Here is an 18,855-nt window from a genome sequence, read left to right as displayed (position 1 = left end):
TCTTAACAAATGTGTATTGAGCATTTAGTGTGACAGGCACAGTTCAAGGCACTGAGGCTCCAACCCAGAATAAGATAGGAACTGTCCCTGCTCACATGGTGGTAAATGCCTTACAGAGAATTAGAAAAGGTGCCTCAGGGAGAGTGACTAAATTGGGTGGTCTGAGAGGTTCTCACTGAGTTCAGTGAATCTCACTGTAATAGGCTGAGATCTGAATCACTAAGGAGGAGCCAGGCAGAGAAGGCAGCTTGGACAAGGCCTTGAAGCAGAAATGGACTCTGCTTGCAGTCAGTGTGGCTAGAACACAATGTGTGAAATTGTGCAGGATAAGACCCAAGAGGCAGGCTGGGCCCAAATCACTAATGGGTTTGTTAGCAGAGATCCCATTTGGTCCTCCCAGCAGTCCTGTGAGGTAGGCAGGGCTGGTAGAGTGTAATAGGTGGGAAAGTGGGATGTTCAGTGATAAACATGAGACTAGAACCTAAGGGTCCTTCTTCCTAGTCACAAGTATGCACACTCACTCACCATGGCCTCCATCGTGCTAAGCAGCCAGGAGAGGAACGTGGACTATTATGCTGTTACTAGAGGCCCAGTACATGACATTCATGCAGGGGACGGTGGGGGGGAGGAAGGGGAGGGGTTCCTCAGCCCAGCCTGTGCCCTCTCGCAGTCCGGGACCCCTCTGGGGATGTCCGGCTTCTGGCTGAGTGGCGCTCACCCTGTGGGAGCACACTGACCACCAGGGGACAGCTCCTGTGCTGAGTGTCTCCCTGCTGTTCAGTTGATTTGCATATTAGCCTTTTATTAGGTAGAACTAGAGGCCCGGTGCACAAAAATTCGTGCACTCGGGGGGGAGGGGGGGCATCCCTCAGCCTGGCCTGTGCCCTCTCGCAGTCTGGGACCCCTCAGGAGATAACGCCCTGCTGGCTTAGGCCTGCTCCCGGGTGGCAGAGGGCAGGCCCAATCCCTAGGTGCAGCCCCTGGTCGGGCTCAGAGCAGGGCTGATTGGGGAGTTGGGGCGCCGCCCCCTGTCATGCACAGAGCAGGGCCCATCAGGGGAGTTGGGGCTCTTTACCCTGTCACGCACAGAGCAGGGTCGATCAGGGGGTTGGGGAGCTCCCCCCTGTCACGCACAGAGCAGGGCCCATCAGGGGGTTGGGGAGCTCCCCCCTGTCACTCACAGAGTAGGGCCGATAGGGGAGTTGGGGCACCGCCCCCTGTCACACACAGAGCAGGGCGGATCAGGGGGTTGGGGCGCCGCCCTCTATCACCCACAGACCAGGGCCGACCAGGGGGTTGGGGTGACGCCACTCTCATACTCAGGGCAGGGCCGATGGGGAGGTTATGGCTCTACCCTGTCACACACAGAGCAGGGCCCGTGGGGGGGGGGAGGGGGGGCATTGGGGCGCCACACCCTGTCACAGAGCAGGGCTGATCAGGGGGTTGGGGTGCCGCACCCTGTCACACACAGAGCCGCAGGGCGATCAGGGGGTTTGGGCGCTGCCCCCTGTCACGCTGATCCCGGTGCTGGGAGGCCTCTCAGCTCCGCTGATCCTGGTGCTGGGAGGCATATTACCCTTTTACTATGTAGGATAGAGGCCTGGTGCATGGGTGGGGCTGGCTGGTTTGCCCTGAAGGGTGTCCTGGATCAGGGTGGGGGTCCCCACTGGGGTGCCTGGCCAGTCTGGGTGAGGGGCTGAGGATTGAAGCTCCCAACTGCTCCTTTTTTTTCTTTTTCTTTTTTTTATTCTGGGCCAGCTTTAGCTCTGGCTCCAGCTCTGAGGCCTCTGCTGCTGAAAGCAGGTATCTGGTTTGTTTGGGTTCTATAATCGAAACAATGTATAACTCCAGCTCTGAGATCCCGGCTGGCTGAAAGCAGGTTTCTGGGGGTTTGTTTAGCTTCTATATTTGTTACAATGTTTCAAACTGCAGGCTCAGAGGCCGGCAAGGCAGGCGGGGAACGTTGGTTTCCTCCGTCACTGAAGCAAGCAAGCCTCATGTTAGTTTCAAGCTGCCTGGCTGCTGGCCGCCATCTTGGCTGGCAGTTAATTTGCATATCGCCCTGATTAGCCAATGGGAAGGGTAGCGGTCGTACGCTAATTACCATGTTTCTCTTTTATTAGATAGGATAAGTACTTACTAAGCTTTAATATACACAGGGCCTGGAGATCTTGTTCAGATGTTAGATTCTGATACAGGAGTTCTGGGGTGGGGCCCAGGGTTCAGAGGACATCCTAGGCTGTGCAGTTGCTGCTGACCCAGGGACCACATTTTGAGTGGCAGGACCCTACATTTTCATGTCTCCAGCTCCTGTCTTATTCATGCCCGGCTGCACGGAAGCGTTTAAGGTCTCTACTGAAGCCACATAGTAAGTTGTTCCATTTCCTAGTCACCTCTTCACAGGAAGACTGGCTTTAAAATAAATGGGAAGTTGAATTTCAAAACCAAGTCGAAAGGGAAATGATGTGGCTTAATGTGACAGTCATTGACTTTAACTTTTTCAGTTTGTGGTGTTTTGCTTTATTGTTAAAAACTCATCACAGGAAGCATGACGGAACATTTTCTCCGAATAATTGCATCATACTTCATTATCATGAGCTTGTCACCAGCAAGAAGTGCTTGCAGGTTCATGCCTGGGTTTTCCCAGCCGCAGCAACCATGCGTCAGCTGTGACCTTCCCACAGGACCCCAGCTGCGTGTGCTGTGTGCTCTGTGCCCCGGTCCCAGCAGGTACCAAGTTCAGCACCATCCTCCTATGCAGTGAACTTCCGTCTGTGATGTACACCAGGTCAACCAGAAAGCTTTTGGAGTGAATTGTTAAGCAAGCACATTATTTTTCAATTCTAAATGTAATTTTTTAAAGTAATTTATCATGGGAGGCTGAACATCCCAAACATTTGGAATTCTTTAAGAATTGATTTTTCCTTTTGTGGGTGTGTGTTGTAAAATACACGTAACATAACAATTGCCACCTTAACCATTTTTAAATGTACAGGTCAGTGTTATTAAATACATTTACCTCATGCAACCATCACCACCATCCATCTCCATAACTCTTTTCACCTTGTAAATCTTAAACTTTATACCCACTAAACAATAACTTCCCAGGCCCCTCTCCCCACAGCCCCTGGACACCACCCTTCTACTTTCTGTCTTTATAATCTTGACTACTCCAAATGCCTTATATAAGTAGAATCATGTTGTATTTCTCTTTTTGTGACTGGTTTATTTCCCCTAGCATAAAGTCCTCAAGGCCCATCCCTGTTGTAACATGCATCAGACTTTTCTTCCTTTTTAAGGCTGAATGATATATATCATGGTCTATATGTACCACATTTTGTGTATCCAGTCATCTGTCAATGGCAGTGTATTGATTCCACCCTTTGTCTAGTGTGAATAGTGCTGCTATAAACATGGGTATACAAATGTCTTTTCAAACTGTTTTCAATTCTTTTTCATGCAAGCCCGGAAGTGGGATTGCTAGATCATATGGTAATTCTAGTTTTAATTCTTTGAGGAACCACCATACTGTTTTTCACAACAACTATACCATTTTACATTCCCACCACAGTACACATGGGTTCCAGTTTTTCAAATTCCTTACCTACACTGGTTTTCTATTACTTTTTTTTTAAAATATATTTTATTGATTTTTTTACAGAGAGGAAGGGAGAGGGATAGAGAGTTAGAAACATCGATGAGTAAGAAACATCGATCAGCTGCCTCCTGCACACTCCCCACCAGGGATGTGCTCGCAACCAAGGTACATGCCCTTGACCAGAATCGAACCTGGGACCCTTCAGTCTGCAGGCCGACGCTCCATCCACTGAGCCAAACCGGTCAGGGCTCCTATTACTTTTTATAGTAGCCATCCTATTGTGCGTGCAGTGTTATGTCATTGTAGTTTTGATATACATTTCTAATGCTTAGTGATGTTGAGCATCTCTTCGCGTGATTATTGGTTATTCCTATATCTTTGAAGAAATGTCTATTCAAGTCCCTTTTTGTTCTTGAGTTTTACGAGTTCTCTATATATTCTAGGTATTAATCCCATATCGGATAAAGGATTTGCAAACATTTTCTCCCATTCTGTGGGTTGCCTTTTTACTCCATGAATAGTATTTTTTTTATGTATAAAATATTTAAAATTTTCATAATGTTTGGTTTGTCAACTTGTTCTTTTGTCACCTGTGTCTTTGGCCAGGGGTGGAGGATGGGTAGCTACTACTGTGCTAAGAGCTGAAACTGACCAAAATTAGCTGCAGTTTACCGTTCAGATCTTCCCTGGAATTTGGGAACCTTCAACAGACTCCAGAGTCCCAAAATAGTTATATCAGACAGATTCTGCCAGTGCACTTGTCTAGGTGGAGAAAGAGATTCCTGGTGCTTCCTACTCTACCATCTTCCCACAATCCTCTAAAAATTGATTTAGCGTATCTAATGGAAATAGTCTCATCTTGTAAAAAAAGAAAAATACTTTTTTAAAAAGAAAAATCAGTATTTTTTACTTATTTAACAGACTTCATTTCAAATAACTTAGCTGTTTCCAAAAAAATTGAATATTCCTTCCATGGCTGAAAAACAACTATCACAGATATCCAAAGGAATGTGCTGTACATTCTGAAGACAATAATAATAATGAATAAGGCTTACCAACTATTTATTATGAATCAGACTGTTAGGTAAACTTGTAAATCTTCACAACAACCCTGTGCAAGGAAAAACTAACGGGTTGGAATGAGTAAAAAGGATTACTCGATTATCCTCTCATTGGGATGCTTGATCATGCCTTTGAATAGGCTATTTGACACTTCGATAGAGGTAGAAGTTAATTTATATACAACTGATAATAATGAGAATATTTCCTAACTGGTGCTATGTAAAGGATTCCTGTCCAAGGGAATGCAAGTGATTTTGTCCTGTAAAGAATAATAAAATCAAATCCTCATTTAAACCACTTTTAGCATTTTCCTGGTTCTCTCATTAAAGAGCAAGTTCAATAAAATCTTTGGCACATGTTCATTTTATATCTGCATGAGAGTCAACAGTTCCTACCATGTAAGTGTTCACATAGATTTTAATCTTTATATATTTATAGCATAGGTAATGTTGGTGTCCTTGTTTTATAGATGAGAAACAGACTACGGTACTGAAGGCCACATAGATACTAGGTAGAGGAGATGGGATGCAAATCCCAGAGTTCATCTCCTTGACTACCTTGTGGTATTTTGCAAGTAAATACCACAGAAGGAAAGAAGACCCAAACATGTTTTGTGCAATGATAGCTTCACTGGAGTAGGGTTAAGTCTTTTAAAAAAAAAACTCCTAGAGGAAGTAACTACTACCATTCACATTACTTTAGAGCAAGTGGCAATTTTCTTGCAGTTTTTTCTGCTTTAAGCAGATCATGTTCTATATACCACAGTGCTTACAAATGCCACCTAACTTGTTAAGACAAAAAAATAAAAATAAATTCTGCACACAATTACTTAAGTTTACCTTCCTGTCCAGTGCTATTAGGTTTTGTGAGAAGAACAAAAGTAAAACTACTTCTGTCCCCAAAGAATTTACAATGAATCCTAAGAAGACGCCCTAAGTGTAAATCTAAAAATAGGATATTGTTTGGCTCAGGGGGAAAAAAATTGCTTTTTTAGCAGGACTAAGGTTGAAAGGAAATGATTTTCTTGGGTTGTATATGAATGTTTTAAGCCTCTTAAATGGAGTACTCCTTGGGGTCCAAAGTTGTCCAGCTCAAATGTAAATTTTTTAAAACTTCAAATTGCAGTTCCTGTTATCTCTGAACCTATAATTTCCTTCAAGTATAATTCTGACCATTTAATTGCCTCTTAAAAATCTCTAGTGCCTACCCATTGCCTACAGAAAAGGAAGTGGGGGAAAGGAGATTAGTATTGAGAATCTGTGTCCTGGACAATGAGCAACTTGCTCTCTGCAGACTACCTTGTTTAGTCCTCACAACAACCCTGTAAGTTAAGCACTAGTCACACCACTTAGGCCTTTCTCATTTCCTAAATGGGTTCTCATCTCCTTTTTATACTTAATTTTCGTATTTTCTCTTTACTAGAATCCCACCAGAATCTTTGGGGAATTAAGTAATTTCATATTTGTAACATGAGCAAACTAGATGATTTGGGCATAACTGCAATCTAACTTCCAAGATAGATCATGAAAATAACAATTTAAAATGCCATATGCCTTATTGAACTTCATTTGTTAACAAACACAGCATGCATGCTGCTCACTCAGCTATTTGAAGGTTTGGGGCTACCCTCAATCTCCAGACAATTCAAACTGTAGATCTCCTCCTTCATTTGTATAATAGATCATTGACTTTGCCATCTTGTATCTAAAGCTTTCTAGTCTCCAACCAATAACACTACGTGTCTACACTGTAGTCAACTCAATCATGAATAGGCTTCTAACCACAGCATGTCAGCAGCTTAATAAATGAAACAAGAGCGTGTCATCAGTCCATTTCTCTTGTTCCCCCAAGTTTTATTTCTGTATCAAACTTGATCCCAGAGAGCAGTATACCTGGACATATATTAGTTCCTTGCTTTTAGTAAAAACAACAGCCATGTGAATAACATCTCTACGTTTCTTTATGAGGATCTATGTAATAAACTTTTCTCAGAATTTAGTGCAAGTAAAAGTTTAGTCAAACTTCTATGACTCCTCTTATCAGATGAATCCTATTGCTTCCCCTTTTTAGCTCCTACTAGAGAGCTCAGAGCCAATGACTATGCTCACTTTCTCACCCCAGCTTCTTGTAACATTGCCCTGGATCTTTCCTTAAATAATCTCTGATCTCCTGTTTATATCTACAATTTTTACCATTTTACTTTGTCTTAATTTTAAAAAGCTAACCTAAATTTGGGGAATAAGTCAGTAAAGGGTAAATAAGTACATAGTTTTAACGTGGACATATGTAACCTAGAGTTCCCAGTTTTTAAAACATGTTTTAAATTGCTAAAATATATGTCATTGTAAATAGTTTGGAAAGAAAAGAATGAGCCATTTCACAGCATACAAAACTGGCACATAGACAAAACTGGTGATGAAGGCAAGGGTTATAGTGTCTTATCACCCTAGCACTTAAAAAAAAAAAAGAGTGTGCCGAAACCGGTTTGGCTCAGTGGATAGAGCGTCAGCCTGCGGACTGAGAGGTCCCGGGTTCGATTCCGGTCAAGGGCATGTACCTGGGTTGCGGGCACATCCCCGGTGGGGGATGTGCAAGAGGCAGCTGATCGATGTTTCTCATCGATGTTTCTAACTCTTTCCATCTCTCTCCCTTCCTCTCTGTGAAAAATCAATAAAATATATTTAAAAAAAAAAAAAAAAAGAGTGGCCGAAACCGGTTTGGCTCAGTGGATAGAGCGTCGGCCTGCGGACTGAAAGGTCCCAGGTTCGATTCCGGTCAAGGGCATGTACCTGGGTTGCGGGCATATCCCCAGTGGGAGATGTGCAGGAGGCAGCTGATCGATGTTTCTCTCTCATCGATGTTTCTAACTCTCTATCTCTCTCCCTTCCTCTCTGTAAAAAATCAATAAAATATATTTAAAAAAAAAAAAAGAGTGAATAGTTCAAGTAAACCACTACAAAAGATAGTATGCCAAGTATTTCTCCATTTAATCTGGTAAATGAACGTGGAGGGTCAGACATTGTGGTGTGTGCTGCGCACGCATTTAGAGGAAGAAAGCCCCTGACTTGAAGCAGTGTATTGTTTAATGAGGGAGACCAACAAGAACACACATCACAGAATAATATGCTTTTAATAAAAGTAGGAATGGACCTGAGTATTGTGAAAGAACCTAGGAAGGACTCCAAAGACAAATCACAAAAACTTTCCAGTAGGAGTGGTGCCTGAGCCGAGACTTAAAACACTAGAGGAGTTAGCCAGTCCGAGGGAAGAGGGGATGGCTGTCTGGGGCAGACATACCATGGGTAAAGGTGCAGAAGCTATCGGGCACATATAGCATTCTGGGTACTCAAAGGAGTTGGGCCTGGCAAGAGCATAGGATGAGAGTTGGGGTGTGAGAAGAGAGCCACTTCCTGTCTGTTAGGAGTCTTTTATACGTCTTTATTTTTTCATACGTTTTTATTGATTTGAGAGAGAGGAAGGGAAAAAGAGAGATAGAAACTGATGACAGAGAAACATCGATAGGCTGCCTCCTGCACATCTCTTACTGGGAATGGAACCCACAACTTGGGCATGTGCACTGACCAGGAATCTAACCGGTGACCTGTTGGTACATGGGATGACACTCAACCAACTGAGCCACATGGGCCCGGCTCTTTTGGTATTTTTACTGTTGACGCTATTATAGATGTCCCCATTTCCCCCTTATATAAGTCTTACAGGAGACTTATACAATTTAGAAGTTTTAACAGGAGTTTGGTTTACTAAAGAATTTGTATTTTACACAAAAATATTTGGGAGCCTCAGAATGACTTTAAACTAAGACCTAATATGATCAGATTTACATTTTAGAAATCTTATTTGCATCTAGAAAAATTTCTCTGGTGACTGGAGAATGGAGGCCATACTGGAGTGTTAGAAACCCATGGCTGTGCTGGCAGTCCAAGTGAGAAGACATAAGGCCTTGCGTACATAAAGGTGGAGATAGCTCGAATGCAGGCACCTCTGTTTCCTGTAATGGTGGACTAGGCAAGTGGGTCAACTCTTATACTGGAGACAATTTAAAAATAGGATGAAATATAAAAAGCGTTTTCCTAAAGACATAAAAGAACTGATGAGCAAGTGAGGAACTACTGCACCAAGATCTAGGAGAAGACAGACCAAGAGGTGATAAGTCCAGAATTTGCCCAAGCCAAGTGGTAGCCAAGAGACTGAGCAACATTTCCAACAGCCAAATACATTTTGATCCTAAATCTCGGGTTCACGGCCTGTTCAATTCAAGGGGTCTGTGAACCTGGTTAAGAAAAAAATTACATCTTCCTTTTCACTAGCCTCTAAACCAGTGGTTCTCAACCTTCCTAATGCTGCGACCCTTTAATACAGTTCCTCATGTTGTGGTGACCCCCAACCATAAAATTATTTTCGTTGCTACTTCATAACTGTAATTTTGCTACCGTTATGAATCATAATGTAAATATCTGATATGCAGGATGTATTTTCATTGTTACAAATTGAACATAATTAAAGCATAGTGATTAATTACAAAAACAATATGTAATTATATATGTGTTTTCCAACGGTCTTAGGTGACCCCTGTGAAAGGGTCGTTCGACCCCCAAAGGGGTCGCGACCCACAGGTTGAGAACTGCTGCTCTAAATGAAGCTTAGACTTTCCTTTTGTTATGAATCTAGGCCACAAGCCACAGTAATATTAGCAGAACTACTTGTGACTTTCTTTTACCAACAGAAAGGAGATATTTTCATACCACATTTACAGTTGAAATTTTTGCTACTACAAACACTGTTGCATTGAATAGCCTTGTGTTTGTGTCATTTAATTGTGTGTAGGGATATCTGTAAGGTAAGTAGGGTTGTAGTGGTACCTTCTCTATTGTGCATGCTAATCCTCTGTTGGTTATGTACTTTGCAGATACATTCTGCTAGTCTGTGCTGTGCTTTTGGCTTTTCTTATTGTGTCCTTTATCATGACAAGTAGTCAATTGAATACATACTCAATTTTCTTTATGGTTTGTGCTTCTTATGTAATTCTTTAGGAACCTTTCCTCATCCCAACAACATCAATATATTTTCCAGTATTTTCTTTGAAAACTTTAAAGTTTTTGTTTTTCACCTAAAATTAATTTGGGGATATGGTATAATGTAGAAATATAATTTTTTTCCAATATGGGTGGCCCACTTGGCCCAGTATCATTTATTGAATAGTCCATTCTTTCCCTCATTAGTCTATTAATTTTTTCTTGTTCTAAAACCACACTGTTTTCATTACAATATCTTTTAGTTTTAACTTGTTTTAAATTGCTAAAATATATGTCATTGTAAATAGTTTGGAAAGAAAAGAAAAGCTGAGGGAAAAAAATTAAAATCTCACCATTCTAAAATAATCACCAATAAAATGTTGTATATGCTTCCTTTTTGATGTTACAGTTAAATGATTGAGCAAAATGATAAAATGTATGGAAAACAGGCCTAATGAGGAAAGGACGGAATTCTTTAGCTTAAATAGGGGAGCACAGGAAAAATAAAATATGCTCTTAAGAGTAAAGAATTTTTAGAATAATGCTAAACAGCAGTTCATTTTTTAAAAAGACCTAGCAAGAATAAAATTATGTCCAAAGAAATGTACTCTGAACATGAGGCAAGCCTCTGGACTACCTAGAAGCCAAAATAATGAATGAGGTAGTTGTTATGGACTAAATGTTTGTATCCCCAACCCCAAATGTGATGGTATTTGGAGGCAGGGTCTTTGGAGATGAGGCCATGAGGGTGAGACCTCAATAATGGGATTAGTGCCCTTACATATGAAGAGGAATCGACCGAAGCCATCTCATCTTTCCACCATGTGAAAAGCAAGAAGGCAGCCATCTGCAACCAGGAAGAGAGCTCTCACCAGAACCCCTCTGCGCTGGCACCAAGATCTCACACATCCAGTCTTCAGAACCGTGAAAAACAAATGTCTGTTTTTCAAGTCACCCAATCTATGGTATTTTGTTAGAGTGGCCCAAACTAATACAGCAGTCGAGATCCGTGGAATTTCCATCCCTGGGAGACTCTGGGAAAGGTGTAGCGGAGCTACACCCTCTGTCAGATGGGAAGCTGAGCATCCCTTACCGCTTGTCATTCACAGTCATCCAAGATGCCTTAGACTTCAGTGACCTTTGAGATGAAACTGCTTAATTTTAGTGAATTAGCTCTAACAGGCAGGGGTCTGGACATGATGATCCATCAGTTTGTATGTGGTAATTAGAGGCAGACTAGATCTGATGACCCAGTTTGATCTTGGTTTTCAAAAGACAAATTAGTCTTGTGGGATAAAAAAAAAATTCAGGAAGAAATGGTTAGGAAATTATTTAATTGAAAGGAAGAAGGAAGGAATTAAAACAAGTATTGTTTTTAATGAATGTTAAAAGACCAAAATTTTTTCTAATATTATGACTAGTAGGAGGAAAGCAATGGAAAAGAAACGGGGAGTCTCATAAAAATCAAGCCGCTTTTCTAAAGCAGAAATTGGCACACTCGGGAACACGAAGGGAGAACAAAAGAGAAAAGTGACAAGTGACGAAGAAGGCCAAACCTAGAACTTTTTATGAAGAGGAAAGAGACCTATATTGTATCATGAAGAAAAGGCGGGGGGTTTTTTGTTTTGTTTTGTTTTTTGTCATTCAGATTACAAAACCCTGGAATGGTCTATCAAAGAAGATTGTGGAAGCTAAGGTCTTAGAAATGCCAAAAAAGTAACAGATGTTTTTCTGTCTTGCAAAGGTTTAAATACTTGCTTGCCTAACATATGTAAAGGGCAGGACCAGAAAATCTCTTGCATTTTCTTCCAGTTTTTGATCTGCCTGCAGCCCAGCAGTCTTTTGCAGGTTGACAAGAAGTCTCACATGTGTCTCTTTCAGAAAATTAACACCAGTTCCTTACATTTGCGATGTGCTTTTTGTTTTCCAAATGTTTTGACTAGGGGAAGGGTACAATGAAATGGTCCCCGGATTTAGAATCAGAAAACTAGGCTCGAGTCCTGAATCTGCATTTTTATTAACTTGGGACACCTTGGAGAAATTACTTTCTTCTCTGTAAAATAGGGATAATAATAATACCAATGTAACAGGGTTGTTGCCAGGGAAAAGTGAGATGAGGTCTGAAAGGATTTAGAGAATTTGAAAATATTTTGCATATGTAAATAGTTAATTCATTATTCTCTTTGTCTGCTATACATTGATGTAGAGAGGTACCACTTTCCCATTGGCAGGTGAAGCATAGCTTTCCCATGATCACCAGGAAGTGATTTGGCCAAGACTGGAACTTACCACTTCTAACTCAGAAAATCGGTTCTCTTTCCCTGACCCCACACAGCTTGTCAAGCAGAAAAATGTTCTGGCCTTGAACCCTTCAGATGGCACGGACACACGCAATGCCTGCCCAACTGCCCAGTTTCCAACTGTGTTAAGTGGTAAGGCTGCTTAGTTTGTGGGAGATCTTTTCCAGTTCTCACTTTGGTTGAACATGTTCTGACTCAAGATCTCTTTGTGGGTGAAAAGCTTCTAGAATCTTTGAGACGTTTGCATAAGCGTGCATGCACCTGTGTGTTTAACAGACTTGGCAGGTTTAGGTGTGTGGGACAGATGCACACAATCCTGATAAAAGGTCAAAATAATTGACTGAAGAAATCACTCTTTCAGTCTACGTTCGCTTTGACGGTGGTGCCAGGGTCACGCGGAGCTAGATGCTTGGCCTTAGCCAATGCAAATAGAGAAAAACAAACTTTTACACAATGTAGGTCAATTGAAAACCTAGAACTAATTGAAAGTCCCAAGAACGAGAGAAATCTAGAAAAATTCTGTTCCCCCCAAAATAACTGCACACGTAAAATAACAGAAAAGTAGATAATAGAGAAATAAACACAACTATAACAGACTGATCTCAACAAAGCAAAATAGGAGTGTAACTAGAATTATCAGTATAGACTTCAAGGCGAAAAGATTAAGTAGGATAAAGAGGTTTACCATCTATTGATATAAGAAAAAATCACCAAGAAAATATAATAGTAGTCAGCCTTCACATACCAAATAAAACAGTGTTACACTAATATAAAGCATAAACTGTTAGAGAATATATGAATTTGAGAATAACAATCATCATAGGAGACTTGAATACTTCAAGTGGAGAAAACACTTCCTTTTTAAAGAAAATTTGTTTACATGCTAGCCAACAAAGAAAATCTCCTTCCTGTCTGTTGGCTGACTACTTCCAAATGTGCTTTATCTGCATATTATAAATAAAATGTAAGACATTTTCCAACTCTACAAACTCTGAAGGGCAGGTACTAGCACCTGAATGTATGTTGAAAGCACTCCATAACAGAAGATGAATAAGTCGCTGACCAACATTGTTGAATGCATTACGAGTATCACATATGTCATTCTACAGGCATCACCAAGCACAATCACACCCAAAAGTACCTGCTCTGTCCTGCACCTTCCTCCTCAATGCTAGCTACCTAGGGACCCGTGGGGCTTTGTGGACCCTGGTAGCTGTGCACACTACAGGTTCTCTTCTCTCTGTCAGCAAACCCCAGTTTTTGTGCTAATTCCTGCAATTCACTAGGTCTGCACCCTGATCTTTCCTTTGCCCACAGGAGAAGTGTCACCCCCAGAAATGGGCACCACAGAAAATGTTTTCCTGGCCTGTGGCAGATAGAAGAGTGTCATAACGAAGTGGGGTCTTGGAAACCCCTCTAGGTGTTGTCAGGGGAGTGGAGCAGGGGATTTGTCAGTAAGGCCTTGCCTGCCTGGTGGGCTTTGGTAGTTAAACAGTAGGTGGGGCTGGCACGTTTCAAAGGTCCCAGCATAGAGCAATCAAGATGACAGTACTCTAATCAGAATCAGCTTACTGAGGCCCAAATTAACCCAGTGTCACCTGTCCCCTGACTGGCTCACTAATCCAATAGTGATTTAGTAATAATGATATTCATATTCTATCATCTCATTTATTGACTAGAGTAATTACTCTTTACATATCTTGGATATTTACACTAGTAACGGTAAAGGGATTTTTAAAACAACACTCCCTGAAAAAGTTTTCCAAACATATTGAATGTTTAATAGAAGCCAGAGAGAGGGGAATTAATACAAATCTTGACCCTTAGTCTCTGGTTTTGGCTCTTCCTAACTGACTTCTGACTTCTCACTTGAGATTAGTCCAGTTAGGACTATGTAGGAATGCAATCTCATGGCATTTGAGTAGTGATGGCACTCTGGGACAGCACTGGCTTGGTTTTGTTAATGTATGTGTGTGGGAGAGAGAGAGAGAGAGAGAGAGAGAGAGAGAGAGAGAGAGAGAGTGTGTGTGTGTGTGTGTGTGTGTGTGTGTGTGTGCATCTTGCAGTGGGGGCCAGGGTATACTTCTTACCTTGGGAAAATTTTCCCTGACCACTTTCTGCAGGCTTTATTTTTCCTCAGGACTTGACCAGCTCTGTCCAATAGTAGGATTAAGCAATCTACATATTATGAAATATAATTTTTAGTAGCCACATTAAATAAAGTCAAAACAGGTGAAAGTAATTTTAGTTGTATATTTTCACCCATTAGAGCCAAGCTATTATGATTTCTAAATGTCATCAGTGTACACATTAAGTTCATTTACATTTTTTTGTGCTGAGTCCAGAAGTCCAGTTTGTACATTCCATTTATAACATACTCTCGCTTTAGATTTCATAGGATTCACAGCCATAAAATAATATTCACATAAATAAGTTATCCAAATATATTTAAAAGTCCCCCACTTAAAGATCATGTCAGATGAACAATGAAAAGTTCCTGTTGGGTCTAGTAACAAAGGAGTCATTGTGACCTTAGCCTAGAATGGTAAGGGCAGGTGGCAGTGCGGCTGAGGCTGGTCGGAGGAGGTGGGTGAGGTGAGGCCACAGAGACACATGCTGCAGATGACCTTTCTCAATGGTTCACAACTAAGGGGTGGGAGTAGAAAGAGCAGTGGTTGAAGAAGGGTCCAGGGAGACCAGGTGAGAAATTTCCATGTAGTTAGGAAAGACTTGCAGCTATGTAATGCTGAGGGAAGGATTCAGTTCATAAAGAGAGATTAAAAGTATAGGGATGCCCTAGTCGTTTGGCTCAGTGGATAGAGCAACGCCCTTAGACTGAAGGGTCCCGGGTTTGATTCTGGTCAAGGGCACCTACCTTTGTTTGCAGGCTCGATCCCCAGCCCTGGTCAGGGTGCATGTGGGAGGCACCCAGTTGATGTTTCTCTCCCCCATCTCTTCCATTCTCTGTAAAAAAAAAAAAAAAGTCAATGGAAAAATATCTTCGGGTGAGGATTAACAAACAACAAAAATAAGTATAGGGGAAATACGGAAATGTTGGTGGGAAGAACTTAATAAGAAGGAAGAAGAGATGAGATCCAGATCACCACTGGAGGATAAAAGAAATTTCTTTAAGTATTATTAGAGCAAATTGGGAAGCAATGGAAGCTTATCAGAGATACTTGCAGATTTGGCAACTACGTCGGTAAAATTTCAATCTAGTAGTATTTTCACAAGTTTTCTGTGAAATAGCAGACCAATTAAGGGATATCAAATATATATGAAAGAAAAAAAGTGGAGAAATTTTGAAACAGGCTTTAGGAAAAATTGAGGAGTAAATATGTCAACACATAAAAAGAAAGTAAAATTTTCAGGCATTCTGGGTGCTTCAGGATAGATGTAGGTGATTTTGTTGTATTAACAGTGGTACCCAAATATCGTGCAATTATCGTAAGACCAGCAGTAGCTATAGCATGACAGATAATCAGATCTTTAAATTTGAAGTTTTACAAGGTAGACATGATGAGTGGTAAAGAATTTTGGATTATTCCAGGGAATTATTGAGATCATAGTCCATGGAATCCAGGATTAATAGGAATGTGTGTGTGTTATGTGCCATTGAGTCAGCTCCGACTCCCAGCAACCCTATGAATGAGTTAGGTCCAACAGCCCTGTTCTGTCCTCAACAGCCCTGTCCAGCTCCTGTAGATTCATGCCTATGGCTTCTGTTATGGAGTCAGTCCGTCTCCTATTTATTCTTCCTCTTTCCCTGCTGCCTTCTATTTTTCCCAGGATTATTGTCTTTTCCAAAGAACCATGCCTTCTAATTAATACAAAGTGGGGAAATTAAGATAAGAATCTGGTGATCTGGCATAACTTGCAATCTAGAAGAATGGGTATCTATTGTATGAGTGTTTAAAAATATTAGAAATCAGACATTTGTAGTAGGTGAATATGTTTTCTGAATAATTTATTTTTGAACATGACCAAACTTCTGGGATATGGGAGTGAGTCACTAAAAGTGGGTTGGTTGGTGATATCGCTAATGATTTTAGCTCTGAAATCCAAGTGGTCAATGGGTTAACCAAATGAATACTCACATAATACAAAAGAATAGCCGAAACCGGTTTGGCTCAGTGGATAGAGCGTCGGCCTGCGGACTGGAAGGTCCCAGGTTCGATTCCGGTCAAGGGCATGTACCTGGGTTGCGGGCACATCCCCAGCAGGAGATGTGCAGGAGGCGGCTGATCGATGTTTCTCTCTCATCGATGTTTCTAACTATCTATCTCTCTCCCTTCCTCTCTGTAAAAAATCAATAAAATATAAAAAAAGAAAAAAAAGAAAGAAAAGCCATTCTTTAAAAAAAAAAAAAAAAAAAAGAATGGTAGGAATTTGGACTTAGAAAAAGATTGGGTACTGTGTATCATGAGAGAATACCAAGACTAAATCAGGTGTAGTGAAAGTGACAATGACAAAAAGAGAATAAAATCATACTCATAAAGAAGAGGGTCTTATAAGATGTTGGAGGATAAATGATCTGGACTAGGTTCTGGGTTTTGACCTTGAGCTTTCTGTTCTTAACAAATCTGCTTGATAATTTCCCATGATGCAGGTGAGATCTATCCCCAGAGGGAGGGTGGAAGTATAAGACAGCTAAAGTAATTGTCCTAAGAAGGCAAGCTTCATTTATCATGTAGATCCAATTTCACAATTTATTTTTATAGAATAAATGGAAAAGAGATACGATGGTCAAGACTTCACAGAGGAAGTGTCATGATTGGGTGAACCAATCCAAACCAAAGCCTGACTTAAGCATCTCCATCCCATTGAGGATGTCCAGTAACATATTCAAGAGTCCAGTTACGAGAATCACATCCCACCCAGGCAATGAGGTCAGATATCACCAGTGGGAGGAAACCTTGGACAAGCCCCAACAGGTGTGCTGGCAGAAGAGACTTCAAGGACTCCAAGCCTGCAGCAGCACAGGACAACTCTTAAGTCCTTTTGATCTTACCAAAGCCCTGCAAACACTTGTGCCTAGTTGCACAGGCGAGTCCCTGCCTGGTGTTCTCACAGGGGGTCCTCACGGCAGCTCCATGTCCAACCCTGCCAGGTCCTCACATGGGGCAGAGATGATTCCAGGAGCTGGTCTGAGCACCCCACAACTCCCCTGCAAACAATTCCTGGTAACTGAGAAAGATATCAAGAAACAGGAAAGGAAAATGAAGATGGCAAGAGAGAGACTGGCGAGAGCGTTAATTGCAGACAGACTCGCTAGTGAGACAGAGAAAGTGAGGGACCAAGAAGAACATCCTGAAAAACACTAGGAAAAAAAAGAGAAGACGGTGCAGGTGAAATGGAGAACAACACGTTGTTAATGTCTCTTTGCAGTGTCCCTAATGTTTTCTTGCTTTGAGCTTTTAAAACTTTAAAATATACCAATGCGTTTCTGTATTAAACTTCTTCATGTGACACAAGGATATATAGACAGTAATCTTTTTGAGGTGAGAGATTTGGTTTCAGGTGGAGAGAGAAAGATCTTTCCTTTTCATGTTGTACTCTCATTTTCCTTTGCTATGTGTGTTATTTACTTGCATTTTAACGTCAACAGAGAGTTATCAAAGTCATGGGATTATTTAGTGTTTTGCCCTCACAGTCACAGAGTAAAACCTACCAGTCAGAATGGATTGTCCTTTTTGTGTAATATTCCAGTAGATTCCAAAATAGTATTTTATTAAAGAGCTTTTATATTTATGTTCTAAAATAGGATATCTTCTTCTAGGTCTGTATTTTTTCTGTCCTTTGTTGCACATTAACTTAGAGAGTTGCATATAATGAAATACCAGACTTTCCTTCATTTTTTAGATTTATATGTTTTTCAATTTAGTTCATGAAGATTGACATGCCATTTGGGAGATTAGAATATCAAGAGAGACTGTTTTCAGCATCGTTGATCTAACAATGAGCTACTGCTTATTGGGAATTATTTGTGTATTTACCTGATCAAGCATGTTGTATTATCAAATCCTCTTTATCATTACTAAATTTGTGTGACATCTTTATCACTTCCTGAGAGTAATTAAACAATAATAGAGTATCTATAGTATTTATATCTTCCCTAAAAATGAGTTATTTTTAAATTGAATCTTCTCTCCTCTATTCTCCCATGTGGTAATCATCTGAAATTTTAGTTAGAATGTGTTTTAATGTCTTTCATTAAGAGTAATACTAATTTAGTTACACTAATTTTCTTCTTTTCCTCATTATTTATGTTATATTTTTCTAGGCTTACATTTCTTCTTCCTGATGTACATTCTTTACTGGTTCTTTTACTGAAGGCCTGTGGGAGGTTACTTTGAGACTGTCTGTATGCCTGAAAAGGTCTTTATCTCTCTCTTTGACAGATAGTTTGGCTGGGTATTTAAATTAGGTTCTTAGCAATTTTTTTCTTCCTTGTTAAGTTTAATATTTCTGATATTATCATTATTTAATATTATCATTATTATACTCTTTAGAGAAAGCATTCCTGAGAATGACTAAGGAGGTGAAGCTCACACCAAAAATGTGTGAATGGGTAGCATTAGTGTAAGTTTAATTTTTAGCCCTTGGGTATCTTCAGCCGTGGTCTTCTGTGTAGAGATCATGCGGTCTATTCCCACACACCCAAAGCAGGACAGCACAGCCTGCCTCATGCCTGCGATGCTTTGGGCTGCTTGTTGGGCAGCCTCTGCTAGAACTGTCTAATTGGGTTCAATGCAAAGAAAGGTATGGGTGGGTGTGGGGAAAGACTTAATTGTTTTTCCCAGATGTTTTCCCCCCCCTGAGTTTTATTCATCTTTACATCCAAAGCAGGCACAGTCTTTAT

General features: G+C 40.9%; 1 protein-coding gene and 1 long non-coding RNA gene across 2 annotated transcripts; both read left to right on the top strand.

The window, feature by feature from the left end:
- Positions 1-224: 224 nt before the first annotated feature.
- On the top strand, positions 225-7,117 carry LOC132228615 (uncharacterized). The gene is made up of 3 exons (XR_009451388.1): positions 225-808; positions 2,124-3,612; positions 3,845-7,117. It is a non-coding gene; the product is annotated as an uncharacterized LOC132228615 (long non-coding RNA).
- A 4,536-nt stretch (positions 7,118-11,653) lies between these two features.
- Positions 11,654-18,174, top strand: MBD3L1 (methyl-CpG binding domain protein 3 like 1). The gene is made up of 2 exons (XM_059681096.1): positions 11,654-12,125; positions 16,715-18,174. Exon 2 carries the CDS (start codon positions 16,736-16,738, stop codon positions 17,315-17,317), a length of 582 nt encoding a protein of 193 aa, XP_059537079.1. The 5' UTR covers positions 11,654-12,125; positions 16,715-16,735; the 3' UTR covers positions 17,318-18,174.
- The last annotated feature ends 681 nt before the right edge of the window (positions 18,175-18,855 follow it).

The sequence above is a fragment of the Myotis daubentonii genome, chromosome 2 (assembly GCF_963259705.1).
Source record: "Myotis daubentonii chromosome 2, mMyoDau2.1, whole genome shotgun sequence".
Taxonomy (NCBI): Eukaryota; Metazoa; Chordata; class Mammalia; order Chiroptera; family Vespertilionidae; genus Myotis; species Myotis daubentonii.
The sequence above is the reverse complement of the archived record's forward strand: the minus strand, read 5'-3'. Positions and strand labels throughout refer to the sequence as shown.

What these genes read in the sequence shown, in the direction of transcription:
- MBD3L1 (XM_059681096.1), top strand. Translation starts at nt 16,736, where the DNA reads ATGGTCAAGACTTCACAGAGGAAGTGTCATGATTGGGTGAACCAATCC.